The 14632-nt window shown below is 45.0% G+C and overlaps 1 protein-coding gene across 1 annotated transcript in view; it reads left to right on the forward strand.

Moving 5' to 3' along the window:
- Nucleotides 1-5869: 5869 nt before the first annotated feature.
- GAD1 (glutamate decarboxylase 1) overlaps nt 5870-14632 on the forward strand; it is a 46639-nt gene continuing 37876 nt past the window's right edge. Inside the window, exons 1-3 of the mRNA XM_038422000.2 lie at nt 5870-6586; nt 7967-8113; nt 11671-11733. Coding sequence (XP_038277928.1) covers nt 8044-8113; nt 11671-11733 — 133 coding nt within the window. The 5' untranslated portion in view covers nt 5870-6586; nt 7967-8043. The remainder of the gene's footprint in view (nt 6587-7966; nt 8114-11670; nt 11734-14632) is intronic.

A 14632-nucleotide genomic window follows, 5' to 3' on the forward strand; every position in this document is an offset into this window, starting at 1 on the left:
GTAGGGGTTTAGTGGATTGCAGTGGTGCCTAAAAATGGGATTTAGGCACCTAAATCTGGGAGTTATTGTGCTTATGCAATGATTTAATCAATTTTGGTCTCAAATTTTATTCCTGGTGGTTCACCAATTTTAATGTGCCCTGTTGTTAAAAACCTTACTGTAACTTGCATTGTAAGCTGAATTGAAGTCTCATGTTTTAGAAATTTATAATAAATTAGTTAGCTTTATAGTAGCTTATGGTTGCTTTTTGAGAGCATAAAAAGACACCAAATAGGTTTTCTCTGATTAAAGGGACTCTAATTAAATGTTGATAAATCATTTGTCTGAGGTCCTGAAAACCCTCTTGTTACTACACAGCCCTGTGAAGGAGTACGTAAACTCCTGCAAAATTGCCATTCACTGAGTGTTTTCTACAGTTGACTCTTTTTTTCTGATTAAGATAGACACTGTGATACAGAGTAGATTAGCAACCTTTAGTTTCCCCTTTCAGGACAGAGTAGTTTCTGCAAATATTATTTCACAACCCAGGGTAACAGAGTAATTTAAGATAGGATTTACTTCAAATTTAGATAAGCATGTGCTATTTCTTTGACATAATCTCTCTCTCTCTTCCCCACCCCCCTTATTCACACCTTAAAAAGTATTAAGGAAAAAATCTTTAAAACAGGTGGCAGGCATCCCTGCCAAGTAGCTTTAAAAAAGAGGAAGAAAGGTTACTTAGAGGAAAAGGTCATCTCTTTAGTTTACTTGGTCTTCAAAGCACCAGTCTGAACTGCAGTTCAGGGGACTAAGTGATATCATCTCTAGTTGGTACCTTATGCTCTCTGGCAGGCTCCCTTTGAAGCACCTGGCTAGTCAGATGGCATAGGCTTGGTCCCCTCCTTCCTAGGGGAATAGGATGGTAGGGGCAGTCCTTTCTGGTATTGTGGTGGCCTAGGAAGATCACCTGGATCTTTACAGTTGCAACTCTAGTTCACTCCATCCCTTGGCACCTTCCCAGAGCTCTGAGCAAATCAGGGGATCACCCTGATAACATGGTCCAATCCGAGCTGAGGGTGAGTGAGCTCCACATTTGGTCAAACTAGAAAGCCCCATCTCTTATTTGCAATTCTGTAATGACGTACATCACTGGACTATAACAGATTAATCCAATAATATTAAAAATCATGGGATCAGCAGGAGTTGACTCACAGATGTGGCCTAGCTTTCCTCCTTTGTGCGTGTACAGATGCAGTCTTCACATGATCAGTGTTGTTCACTCATCCTTCCAATCATTCATTTAATTCTCACTGGACTTTTTACTGGTGAAGAATTGGGAAACTAACAATAATTTTCCTAAATTGGATAAAGGCTCACCTCTTAGCAAAAGAGTTGTCAGATTTTATTCATATAAATCCTAATTAAACTAAGGAAAAAATATTATTTCCAGAATCTAAAGGCCTCATTCAGATAGGACAATGCAGGGGAAATGGGCCTATTTACAAAATGTATTTCTCCAGTCTCCAACGAATGGAATCCAGCTCTATCTATATTAACACTGCAGGATTAATTGGGGAAGAGGGAGTAAAAAATTATGAATCACAAAAGTAAGCAGCTGTGACTCTCTAACTAGTTCCAAGGAGCAGATCTGCTGAGTAAAGTACCATTTTTACAAAGTTACTTTTCAAAGTAGGACCACCTTTTTGTCCTTTCATTAAAGAAAACTACATACTTTTTTTTCTTCCTGAGATTAGAAATGTTTAGAATAGACAGCAGCACAAACAAGCATGAATAAAGAAGGGAATATCTTGCATCATAGGGAGACGCAGTGTATGTAAAAAATGTGATTTCTGATTCGACCTTTCTGCATGTCATTCATCGCAGGGGTGCAGAATGTGCTAGCTGGCAGCCTTTATTGAGCTATTTTTGAAATAAGTGATAGGCCTGATTTAAGTGTGGAACACTTAGCATAGATCTGTGACTGATCAATCATAAACATAAAGCAGACGGTCTCTCATGCAAGGATTTAAAAATACCATCAACAGTGAAAGCAACCTTTTATTAAGTACAAGTAGATAAATATACACAACAAAATATTTTGCAACAGAGCTCATCGTAACTAGTTACAGTGGTTACAAATGTGATATAATGAAGAAGCATGAGTTTTGAGTAGAATATAATTTTTATTGTGACACTAGAGGCCCCAACTGTGATTGGGGTATGTGTGAGGATTGTACCTGCCCCAGAGAGCGTTGTCTAAACATCTGAGAACTGAGGCAACAAGTGTAGAAAAAACAAATAAAGATAGAAGACAGAGTATTGGAGAAACTACCATATTCGGTAATGCACTTCCTGAAACTCTAAACAGGCAGAGCTAGCTTCCAGTATTTGGTATATTGTATCTTAATGACCCTTTCCATTTGTTTTTATTCAGATCTATGTTAATTTATATATGCACCTTAATTATTGAATAGCCATACAGATATTTATTTTTGGCTCCGATTGCCTCCCAGAATTCTCAAGGTTCATATTAACTGCTCCCTGTTCACTGAGAACTTATTCAGATGAGTTTAAATGGAACCAATAGTAGGTGTTAAACAATATTTGTATAGGAGATTTCTAACCTGCACCATAGTAAAGGCAGCAAGAATGTAGCACTACAACATCTAGTACATCTACTACTATCTTTGAATGTATACAACAGGTCAACAGTTTTCATTTGACATATTGAATTCATTCAGTAAAGGTCTGTAAGTTTAAAGAATGGAGACACTCTGTCAGGTTTCTGGCTTGCAAAACACACAACAGAAAACAATTGTGTGCATGGTCTATGTAAGGGGCACTCAAACAAGGCAGCGAAAGCACAATTTACACACATTTTTAGGGTAAAGTAACTGTACAAATAGTTCAAGTTTGTATCACAGAGTGGGGGCCTGATCTTGAGAAGTACTGAGCAGCTCCCTCTGAAACCAGCGTCTCTCAGATTGGACCCTGTCTAACCATAGGAAATAATCTTTACAACTGCTTAGGAACCTTTTGTGTTTAAAAGTCTAAATATTTACCATGTTTCTGAATTTTTAAAGCAAATGCAGGGACTTATGCTGGGAAAATGTTAAGGGCCTAATACTGTTCCCACCTCCTTCCCAGGGTGTCTTGCTTATACTCTCCAATGGGTGTAAAATGAGACTCTAGGCCCCTTAATGTAAGGATGGATTCTGCACAGTGTAGATAGCCCTCGCCTGCCCTTGAAGCCACAGGAGTTAATGGCTCGCCCCCTTGAACTGCACACTAATTCAGATGACACGACACAGAGTGAAATAAACGCTGTAAGTGCAAGCTATACATTATTGCGTTCACTACAGGCCCATCTCCATTAAGGTTACTTCTATTCAAAAGCTGAAATTGAGAAATAGCGCCATCTGCAGGAATTGTTCTTAAAACATTTTCCCCCTTGTAGCAAAGGCTAGCTTCACTACTGTTGTGTTTGTCCCGGGGTTTTCCCCCGCTGCCCTACTGAGTCAAAATAAATAGACTGCTGCACCCTTGTAAACCCCTTTTTGAAACCACTTTGATTCAACTCGGATTTATTTTACATTTGTTTTAAATTATAAAATAACGTTCCTGACTAATCTACACTGGGGCCCACAAATTTGTTTGCCCCTAGATAAACCGCTGTTCCCTAATTTGGTTTTGACAAAGCCTCTGCCCGGTTAGAAGGTTCGGACTACTTGCTGTGGCACAGAAGCTGCTAGCACATAAATACTCCCCTTGTTGATGAAGGGGGTTGTCTTCGATAAATGTAATAGGGGCAGGATGTTATGTTTTGCATGAAATTGCAGGATTAAAAGGATCTAAGCAAATGCGGTGTGTTATTGAACAACCCTTTAGGAGAAGGATGTAAAATGATCTTTAAGGCATAAGAGCACCTTAAATTCAGACCGAAGTTCCGTATCTATCCGCCTTGACAAAGAACTGACTTCAAACACAAAACCTTTTATCTGCCAGAGCTCTGTTTCCACTGGAGCTCTGGCCAGGTAAATGTGCCCGGGTTTAGGGGATTCGGGTTCGAAGGGAGAGAGAGAACCATGTTTTTGCTGGTTTTGCATTGACTTAAAGGCTCTGTGTGCTTTTCTAAGGCACCTCTGTGAGAGAGCGCTCAGCTTGTACCACTGGTCGCCTTCCCTCTCCCATCACTCAGCTTTCCCCTTTCCTCCCACTCTTACTCTAGCAACAGCCTGAAATAATTATGGCCCTGCCAGATCCCTGCCTTCCGGCTTCGCTCCCAATAGTTAGTTGAATTATTTGAGTGGATCATAAAGCTGAAGCAAAAAACCTTGCGGGCAGTTTGCACGTACGTACAAAACCCTCTAAGGGAGAGGCGTGAGGTATAATCGTCGCCTGCCCTTCAAAGTGCTAATTCACAGAAGGCACCGGAATCGAACACCCTTGCCATTACATGATTGCTGTCCGAGGTGCTGAAACCAGCGCCGGGGTTTTGACAGCTAAATTAGCGCGTAGGGGTGAATTCAATTTTCTTACTCTATAGCCTATGCAGGAATGTTCTGCTGTCTCTGGGTTGCCATTATTCTCGCATTACCTTTTCGGTTGGAAACATGGTGCCTGCTAAACGTCGACTAAAACATGCAAAGTTTGGTCCGTTTGCCTTGCAATTCTAGACAGCACTTTTCAGAACTCAGCCTGACGGTCGTTCGTGCCATTTAATGATTTATTGTTTCAGACGCTGAAACAACTCTGTCTTCAGCTTGCCACTGACAGCACTTTGGGTTCTAATAGTTTGACTTCTTCCCACTAAAGAGTTTGATTTTTTCTTGAGCCTAGACGTATAGATATTCTCTTTTACTCGAAGACATAGCTTGAAAAGTTTCAAGATCTAGAAGAACAAATGCACCCATTGCCATATTTTGTATTAATTTCATATAAGCAAATATATTTATTTACAATTATATAGACAATTAACTATAATTACATTATTCTGTCTCATTCTCTGTAATGAGCAAAGGTTCTGTCTCATTACCTGAAATATCCTTTTAATAGTTTTCCCAAGAATAGCTGGAGCTATTAGATCCTTTCAAAAAGATGTTTAAAAGATGCTTTTTTTGATTCCGAGTATTTTAGTTGTGTGTCCATTTCCTAGACAACGCGTCTTCACGGTGGAGCGATCGTTCTGGGCATTTAGTGCTGTCATTCTGTAGTTTCGCTCTCCAAATTGGAGATTTTAAGGTGTTATTTTCCTTCTTCCAACCACCAAGTCCTTCAGAAAGGACAAGTCTGAACCTTTTATGCTGCTAACATTTCTGACTGACGAACACTTCTTTGACCTCCATAAAACGTTTCTTTTTCTGTCATTGCACATTCCTGCAAATCATGTACCTGTCTTCTTTAGAGACATTCGTATTGATTCATATGTCTAGTTACTTCAACAATTTGAAACCTAACACTACAATCCTCATTGGAAATTGCTAGCAAAACATCTCCTTTAAAATGTAATGCTCTTCTGAGTTTTAGAGGCTAAAAACAAAAAGATTTTCTGCATGTATCTATTTTTAGCAAAAGGAGGTCGGTGGTAAGTCCTGGATCTAATTAAAACATTTAAACTCAGTCATAAAAAAAAAAAAACAGGTGCTCCTTGTAGCCATGGTAAAGACCAAAAGATTCATCCGTCTGGATCTTTGACGCCCTCTGGTGGAGACTCACAAAAATAATTAATCATAGCTTGGGGGGTTCCTAAAGAGAAAAAAATAAATGGGGTATAAAATTCTGATCATAGCAAAACTACTCCCCTCTCTTCACTAAGCTCCATTTAACAAAGACACTGCCTGAAATTATTCTGGAGATAGCATGTTTTATATGGTAGTACAGTGTGATATGAGTTAGAACAAAAGAGACTGAAAGGAAGCTAAAGTTGAGATCAAATAGCTTTCTTTTAAAGAGATGATTTTTTTAAAAATCGGCTGTTTGTTGGCAGTCACGGCTGCTTCGTGTTTATATAATGAACGTTTCTGGTGTGTTTGAAATAACCTTCTCGGGCTCAGAAAGACCTCAATAGGTATTTTAAAAGATGCACATCGCCGAGCGGAAGTGTCTTTCCTACTAGTCCCCCTGCCCCTCTCTGAAAACAGAGCGTGTTGAGTACGTACTGTATTACTCATAGGTTCAGCCTTTCTGGGTGCATCTTCGTGATCTGGATTCACAAGCGAACTATAAAACCCCGAGGCGACCAAAACACCTGCAAATAAGTCACGTTAGCCTGGGAAGGCAACATTTGGGCGCGTGATTTCCGACCCAGCAAATTGACCTGGTCGATCTCCCCCCAGCCTGCCTGCTTGCCTTCCATATTGAAGAAGAGGAGGTGGTGGAAGCGCTGTGACTCATGCCTGCGTCGGAGCAGATCAATCGGCGATTCAGGCTTTAAAAAAAGCAAATCCAAGTACTAGTGGAAAAAGGTCATCGCGAATTAAATTCCGAGGCGCGATTGGTATTCCGACGTCGTTTCTCGCGGAGTTTATAACCGGCGACTCCCTCCCAAGGTTAGAATCCCCTGGCTTTTTGGACACTTGGAGTAAGTGTGGGTTCGCTCGCCTCCGCGGTAAGTCTCCTTTAAATTCTCCTCACTAGATTGTATTGTTCAAGCCTTCAGGAGGCTCTTTCGGAATGGGGGGCTTTTCCCAAAACCATTTTTGTGTGGCTGCCCTGTCCAGGGAGAAATAATATGTATTTTGAGTCACCCGGTGCGGTAGACTGTTGAGCTAACCTGTTACTTCACTTCCAGGCATTGTCCAGTGAGTCCCCTCTGCTTTAGGATGTCTATTTATATCTTGGTTGGTTGTGGGGTTTTTTAAATAATTTACCCATTTACCATTGAAATCACTGGCCCGTTGTATTTACACGCTGGTTTTAATCCGCTCAGTGAAAATGAATAACGAGTATTATTGGCTTTGGAGGAGGGGGCTTCTTAATTTACTGGACCTTGATATTCTTTCTTGATTTTTCTGGATGAAATAAATCAGACCCAGCCAGGGGTGGGGACCATCAGATAAGCGAGGCATTGACCAGCGGTTCTCGATCAGCGAACCAAAACTGGTTATTGGAATGCAATGTCCGCCTGTAAAGAACTTAACAGCTGGCTAGGAACAAGGGTTAGTCCATGAGAGGTCGATCTTACTATGATCACCTTTTTCAGCTATGTACCCCGATAGCATATGCCAAAGTTTAAATGTGAATGGCATGGTTCAGTCGTGCGTACGTTTGAACGTGCATCTATGCACACACATGAATACATGCATATAACACATACAGGCGTACAAAGGCAAAAAAGAAAATGTGCCTTTGTTACCGGCGGCAGAGCTGAGGATTTATATATCAATCCTTCCTGAATATTTTTGTATTTAATCTGATTAATATTTCAGGGATTAGATGATAAAACATAGAATCGCAGCAAGAATTCTGTTGAGATTGTAGGTCATTTCGACTGATAATTTAAAAGCCTGTTTTATAAATTGGTTTCAATTTGACATGAGCCATAATTGCCCTCTTCAGTGGCCATTGATATAATTGCGATAGACTTCATGGTCTGCTAAATCCATCATTCCGCACAGGATATAGCGCTTCAACATCCAGCAAAGAAACGATTTGGCTCTTCAGCCTATCGAAGAATTTTCTCATTGCCATGTTTCCATGTTAGCTGCCTTAAACTAAATAAGTGTCCGCGGCGCGCCTTCCCTAATCTTTCCTTTTCATCGCTTTGTTTGTGAATATTTTTGCCTGGCTAAGAAACGTCGTGATAAGGACTCTTCTACTGGAGATGCAATCCTTTGTGCAGGCTTTCCCAGACACTGTCACTTCGCGAGGAGTTTAATTGCTTATTGTTGGCTGCAGAATCATACCCTGACTAGTTAATCTAGACAGGACTCGCGTTTCATCCTTTCAGGAGACCAGATCTCTAAAGCCGCCTTTTCTTTCCTTCCAGTAAATTCTTTACTGTCCATCCACCAGAGAAATATTGGAGGAAAATACGGGACCAAACGACTTTGACTTTCTGAAGTGATGGCATCCTCTGCTCCATCCTCCTCCAACGCCAATCAGGACTCCAACCCCACTAATTTACGACCCACAAGTAGGTTTTAGTCTTTCTCCTCGTTTTAAACCTTTTGGATGCTTAATCATTTTAGCATGGCTCTTCGGTGAGACCAAATTCGACACAAAACGACAAAGCTGGAAATCCTTGTTCCATGCCCTTAAACTAGGTGTGGAAATTGCTCTGTAGAAAGATCACATCTTTCTGGTGGTTTAAAATCAGAGGCTGCTCCTTAGATTTTTCACTAATTTTCTAAGGATGCCGAAAAGCCTCAGCTCCAGTAGTGTTTGGTTTTACAGGCACATTTTGGGAGATTTAGAAAATAAACTAACTCTCCAGATGGCTAGAAAATCGAGATTTGTTTTAAGGGGGTGGAGGGAACTGACTTGGTTAGAGGGTGAAACTAGACCCTGGGTGTGAAGTGTGTTCCAGACTTGCATTTTATACTGCTAATGCTATAGCTTCCTTTTTGCTTACACTGAGGCCTATAATCAACTGAAATTTCGATGCTAATTGTAGTTTTTCAGAGCTCTGTATCCCTAATTGCCCCGAATTTGCCTTAAGTTATTGAGGTGTGAGTGGGAAGCAGATCTGGTGCAGGTGGAGGGAGAATCGTTTTTTTCGCTCTGCCTAGACAATTCAGACAATCAACTACCAAAAGAAGGGAGGGGGGAGCTCGATGACATAATCACCGGAGACAAAGAGGGGGGAATAGTAAGAAATAAAAGCTTGGCAGGCACAGTAACGCGGGGAATAGCTTTTACCCTGATAGGGCTGCCTGGGCTATGAGGCATGAACATTAGAGTCATTATTGTGATTATTCTGCAACTGGAAAGAATGGGCGGGGGGCACCCAACATGCAAAAACCCCACTGGAAAACAGTTCATTTGTGTGAGGCTTGAGTTTTTGGGGGTGGGGAGGGCGTTGTCTTTTGCTGAGATGTCAGGACCAAAATCTGATTAATCAGAAATTCAGTTTAATGAAGAAATAACTATGTATGCCAGCAATACAAAATCCCGTTTTCTCTCTGTATCTACGATGGATTAGCAAAAAATGGTTAGGGGACAATCTGATAGGGTTTAAACTAAAAAAAAAAAAAAAAATCACCCAGAGGGGCACTTAACGAAATTCTCCATCTAACCAAATCCGTAGGCTAGAAATAGCCCAGGAGCGCAGAGCTCCCTCATCCACTCGAGCTGTTCCCCGCCCTGCTGTTTTCTCAGCCGCCTGGGCGTTGATTGGGGAGGGCTGCCATGTTCCCGGAGTAAGTGCTTCTGCCCCTGGCTCCCTTTGGCCATGGTCTTGCTGTCAGGCTCCATCTTATTCTAGCCCTTAGTTGCCTTCGGCTGCTTGACGTGTCAGAGCTTTTTTTCCAGGCTGTCACTCTCTCCTCTCCTGCCCTCCTGGGTCCGCCTCTGACCCCTCCAGCCCCCGCACCTCTTCCCTCCTGGCCGAGCCAGTCTCCACCCTTCAGCTGAGGTCCCCTCGCCCGCCACCTCCTGCCTTGCGGTCCTGAGCCCCGGCCCTGGTCCTGCCCAGTCTGTTCCCCGCCGCTGCCTCTGCCCAGCCCCCCCCTCCCGCTCGCTCCCGCCTGCCCCGCAGCCCCGGCTATTCTCGGCCTCTCTCCCCGGCCCCTCCAGCCGCCCCGTGTTCCCCAAGCCCCCTTGCCCCTCTGAAGCTCCCGCTCCTGCCCTTTCCCGGGGGGGACCTCCCCTGTCTATTCTCCAGCCAGCCCCGGGCCTGGGCTCTCGCGCCTCCTCTCCGGCCCGTAGCGCCCTGCCGCCCCCTACCGGCAGGAAGCCGCGGGGGCCCGGGCGGCGGGAGACCTGAGGCGCCAAAGCCGGTCCCGCCTGCGGCCGGGCGCTGAGAGGCAGCTGGGCGGGCTCACGCTCGGTACCTCTCTCCAGGGCGCTGGGCTGGGTGAGGGTCAGCTCGCCGTGCCCAAGGGGGCGGCCCCGCTCCGCTGCTCCTTCGCCCCTCCCCGCGCTGAGCCCTCAGAGCGCCGGGCCAGCGCCCGCCCCGGCTTGGCGCGCTCCGCGCCTCGGGGCGCCTCCTGTGGCCCTTTGGCAGCCGCCCGCCTGTGGGGGACCGGCAGGCGGGATCCGCCCCTCTAGCTCAACCCGCGCGGGGCTCCCGGGAGACCTCGGTCTTGGTTCGTGAGCGGCCCCGGGCCCTACCTCCGGCGGTGGCCTGGCTCCATCGCCAGAGGCCCGGCGCCTGCCTGGTCAGCCAGCGGCTTGTGAGTGGCGGGACACGGCGGGCCCAATGCCCCGGGCTCCCGCGGCGAGTAGCGAGGGATCCCAGGGGCCCAGCTCCTAGCCCGGCCCCACAGCCTTCGCGGGGCGCGTGAGCCAGGGCAGGCGGCGGGGTGGGGTCCGTCGCTGCACGGGACTCGCCCTGACCGTGGGGCACGTGTTATACCTCGACTGCTCAGTCCGGTTACTGACAGGCGCCAAGTAACCCGGAGCCTAGCGACCGGGGCCCACGCCCTGCCACGGCTGCGCCGCCCAGCCGGAGCTCGGCGGAGGGAGAAGACTGGGCCCGCTCTTTCATCCTCCGTTCTTCTCTACCCCCCTCTCGCCCGCCTTTCACTCGTTGCCTGGTTTTGGTTTTCCTCCATTCCCCTCCCGGCGTTGTTTTCCGGGGGGCTAGCTTGCCTGATCTTCTCACCCCAAGCTCAGGTGACCACAGGAGCGTGCCCTGCGAGGAAATAGATCAAGGCAACTGGAGAGGGACTGCTTAGGGTAGCGTGGAAATATAGCAGCTACTTATGCGGTGTAGCTGCCTGGCACTGTAGGGGGACAGTAACCTCCCGGTAGCTGAATGTCGGCAATTCAAACCACACACACACACACACACACACGCCAGGCAAAGAGACTTGTGATTATGTCAACGATTGCTTCTTCTGTCCTCCTCCCTCTCCGCCCACACGCCCATCCCCAGTTCAGCGGTGAACCCTGGCGGCAGTGCACCGTCTGAAAGCACAGTCCGGGGGTGGGGTTGAATGAAGGGGCGGGTGGAAAGTGGGGAGCAGAAGTAGGGAGAAGACGTGAGACGCACTAATGTGCTTCCCACTGTCAGTCCGGCTGAAGCTTATTCATGCAAGTCCGATCATGTAGTCAAATACTATTTTTCACCCAATTAATTCCTGAACTTTTCCAGGACCCCATTTCATGCCAGTTTATTTTAAGCTGCCATTTTGTTGGAGGCCTGCCAATAAATTATTAGCTGTTAAGGTCCCAGATGCCTTTTCTTTCTTTCTTTCTTGATGAGCTGGTGTGACATCTCGATGGTGCTGCTGATTTGAAGACCGTCATCGCTGCCCCGGGTGACTCCAGACGCTGGTCCAACACAGACTAGGCTCTTGGAGCCCTTTTAAAATGGTGATCTCTGAAATTATCTGTACACCTCCTCAGAGGACAGTGAGGATGAGGGTGGAAAGGGAGGAGGAGATAGGCAAGAGGCGGAGTGTATATTGTATTGGTTTGGGGGTATTTTATTACAGTTTAACAGCAGATGCCCCCCAAATGGAAATGTCTGGATCTTAGCCCATAGTGCCTGGCTTCTGTATTATGTGAATCTGTCTTTTGTTTTAGCCTACGACACCTGGTGTGATGTGGCTCATGGATGTACCAGAAAAATTGGTCTCAAAATATGTGGTAAGTGCAAAGAGGCTGTCAACAGTTCGCAATGTCCATTTGTGACCCTTCTTCTGTCTTTGACCCCCTCCATGCCTAAGAGTTTCTTGTTGCCAAACAGAGCGCTCTGTATTGGTATGAAGCAAGGCTGAGAGAGAGAAGCTTTAGTAAGCCATCTCTTGGTATTAAGATAACTCAGCAAAAGAACAAAATGAGAAGAGCTGTGCCTCCTCCCACTGAGCCCCAAGCAACCCCCCAAACTCATTTAGCAATGCGATTTGCTTTTAGTAATTCGTGGGAGGCTGCGTGAGCGCCGCTCTTTGCGGACTCTTTCGCCCTCTGCTGTCCGAAGAGAGCAAGAGCAGCGCAGCGCTTGGAGGCGCAGCACCGCCCTAACTCGGTCTAGACACAATGAAATCCCGGGTTATTTCACCCGACCCCCTTGTGCTCGAACGTGCTCCAGTTGAAGTCAATCGGAGCGCTCGCATCGATGTCCCCGGGTGCAGGTCTGTGGCTCAGAGCGCCGCTTTACGTAGCTTTTCATCCCGGAGGTTTTCTGAGCCACATTTAAAAGCATGTTTTCAAGCACTGAGGTTGGCAGAAAGTGACCGGGGCTGTGGCGGGGAAGGTGTATGGGACGTGGTGGTGGTTACCCATTCCAGCACTATTTGATCTGCTAAAAACGAAGGGTTGTCTCTATGCTGCTTCTTTATGAGAAGAGCTTTGAGGAGCATTGTAGCTCACCATGGTCTCCTGTCTGATGACACAGCCCCTCTGAGCTGGGGAGAGTGCTAAGGGGAGGCGAAAGGGGCAGGGGCTGGCGCAGAACATGTGGAAGCTTAATGAGAGTGAGGGAGCGGCTGTGAGAAACGAGCAAGGTTTTTGCCATATCTCACTGTCTGAAAATTTTCAACCTTATCAGGCCAGAAAATACGGATCTCCTGGGGGTGGGGGGGGGAAGAATAACGAGAGCCTTATTAAACAGCAATTCGTCAGAGCGCTGGGTTTGGGAGATAGTGCTGGCAGCCAGTCAGCGTGCAGGCCGATTAAATGAAGGAAAGGAAACAAATATACACTCAGATTGCAACGTTACAGCAAGAGATTCATTTACAGATAACAAGCTGTCTTCGCCTCTCCAGATTTCTTCATAGCGCCTTTCCTTTTGAAGACAAACAGTCTGATCTTTATTATCTGATGCCAAACGATCATTCCTTTTACGCAGCATTTCCCCCGTTATGAATAGGAATTATTTTCTCCCCATTCTCAATTATCTTTTAGTAAGAGGACCATTTTAGTGTGTGTGAAATGGGCGGTGAGAGCGTTTTATCAATGCAAAGAACTATTTAAGCTCCCTTTTCCCTAATCAAAGCTCATTCGCTAGATGCTTAGTTACATGGAAGTTTGGATTCAGGAAATTGTAGGCTGCAATTTTTTTAGCCCTAGGTCTATTAAGAAGTTGCATTGGAACCCAATGGGGCTATTAACGAGTAGCCGTTTAGTTCTATAAATAGCCCCTGATCTGGGTTTAATGGACCATTCCCCTACGGGTCCCTTCAGTGTCTGGAGCTATGGGCTTTTTCATCATCGTTTTAATTTAGCACGGCAAGCAGAATTGATAAAGTAACGCACCGCTGGGTTTGTTCTGTGTTGCTAGACTACCAGGGTGATGAAGGGACATCACAGCACCACACAATGCAGGTGTTAAATAAAATAAACTGAAAATGAACAATCCCACCATGTTGGATTTGAAGAAGGAAAAGGACTGTTGGGGGGAATTCAAACAAATAACCATCTGGTTTCCAAGCAAGCAAACAAACAAGGATTGAAAGGACACTGTATTGCATGAAGGCTTACTTTTAATTTTCAGTACTATTTATTTTATTACTCTTTTCTGCTTTATACTAAAATGATACACTCGATAATAATGATAATACACGGCAATTCATCTAATACAGTGATTTATTTTACTCAGCACACGTATAAGTACACACACACAATCACACTGCTATATAGCTCAAGCACAGAAATAAAAAGTTACCCTTGGAAACTAAATAGTGTAAAAGCTGAATGCTGCCAAATACCATTTTTTCACTACAGCTATTTAGAAATATTTACAGTCGATTCCTCTTAATTCTACACAATATTGTTTCAGAGCCTAAATATCATGGAATTACAGAGTTTTACAGTAAACCGGACATTAGTCGCTTCTGTGTGTCAGGCAGAACTGTTTTTTCTTGAAAACCATTAATTTTGAACGCAAACTTTAAATAAGATTCAAAACATGCAAAAAAAGCAAACACGTGAGCAATGTATAGGTCTTTAACAATGTTTTTGTATATCGAGTATTTTAAATTTTTACCAACTACTTGTCCAAGATTTATGCGGCATATCTTCCGTTAAATATGTCAGTCTGCCCTCTTATCTAATTAAAAGCCACAGTCTGAAGGGGGAAATACCTTTTTTTTTTAAAGCAAATGTATTTTAAATGGCTTGATTAATTTTCATTAAAAGCCAAGTTTGCTGGCAGTGCTCAGGTTTTTCACTATGGGTATAGTTCATTTATAATCTTTCATTATGACCCACACAAAAAAGTGTCCGCCCCAGACTGCTATATTTCTGAAGGGACCCCATTCGACAAACACTTGATTTTACTCCCATTGAAATCAGTGGGACTACTCCTCTGAGTAAAACTGTTCATATGCGTCCGCGTTGGGCGATGGGGCCCAGTCTGCTTTCACTGCGGATGATAATACTCTACAGAACAGCAAGTAACACGGCACGGTGGGAATTTCGAAGGCGCCTAAGTGAGTTAGACGCATAAGCCTTACTGAAAGTCAGTAAGACTTACTGAAACCCACCCCCCACTCTTCCTCAGACATTCTTGTTAACTGCTGGAAATGGCTCTCCTTGATTATCACCA

This window comes from Dermochelys coriacea, chromosome 11 (assembly GCF_009764565.3).
Source record: "Dermochelys coriacea isolate rDerCor1 chromosome 11, rDerCor1.pri.v4, whole genome shotgun sequence".
Classification (NCBI taxonomy): domain Eukaryota; kingdom Metazoa; phylum Chordata; order Testudines; family Dermochelyidae; genus Dermochelys; species Dermochelys coriacea.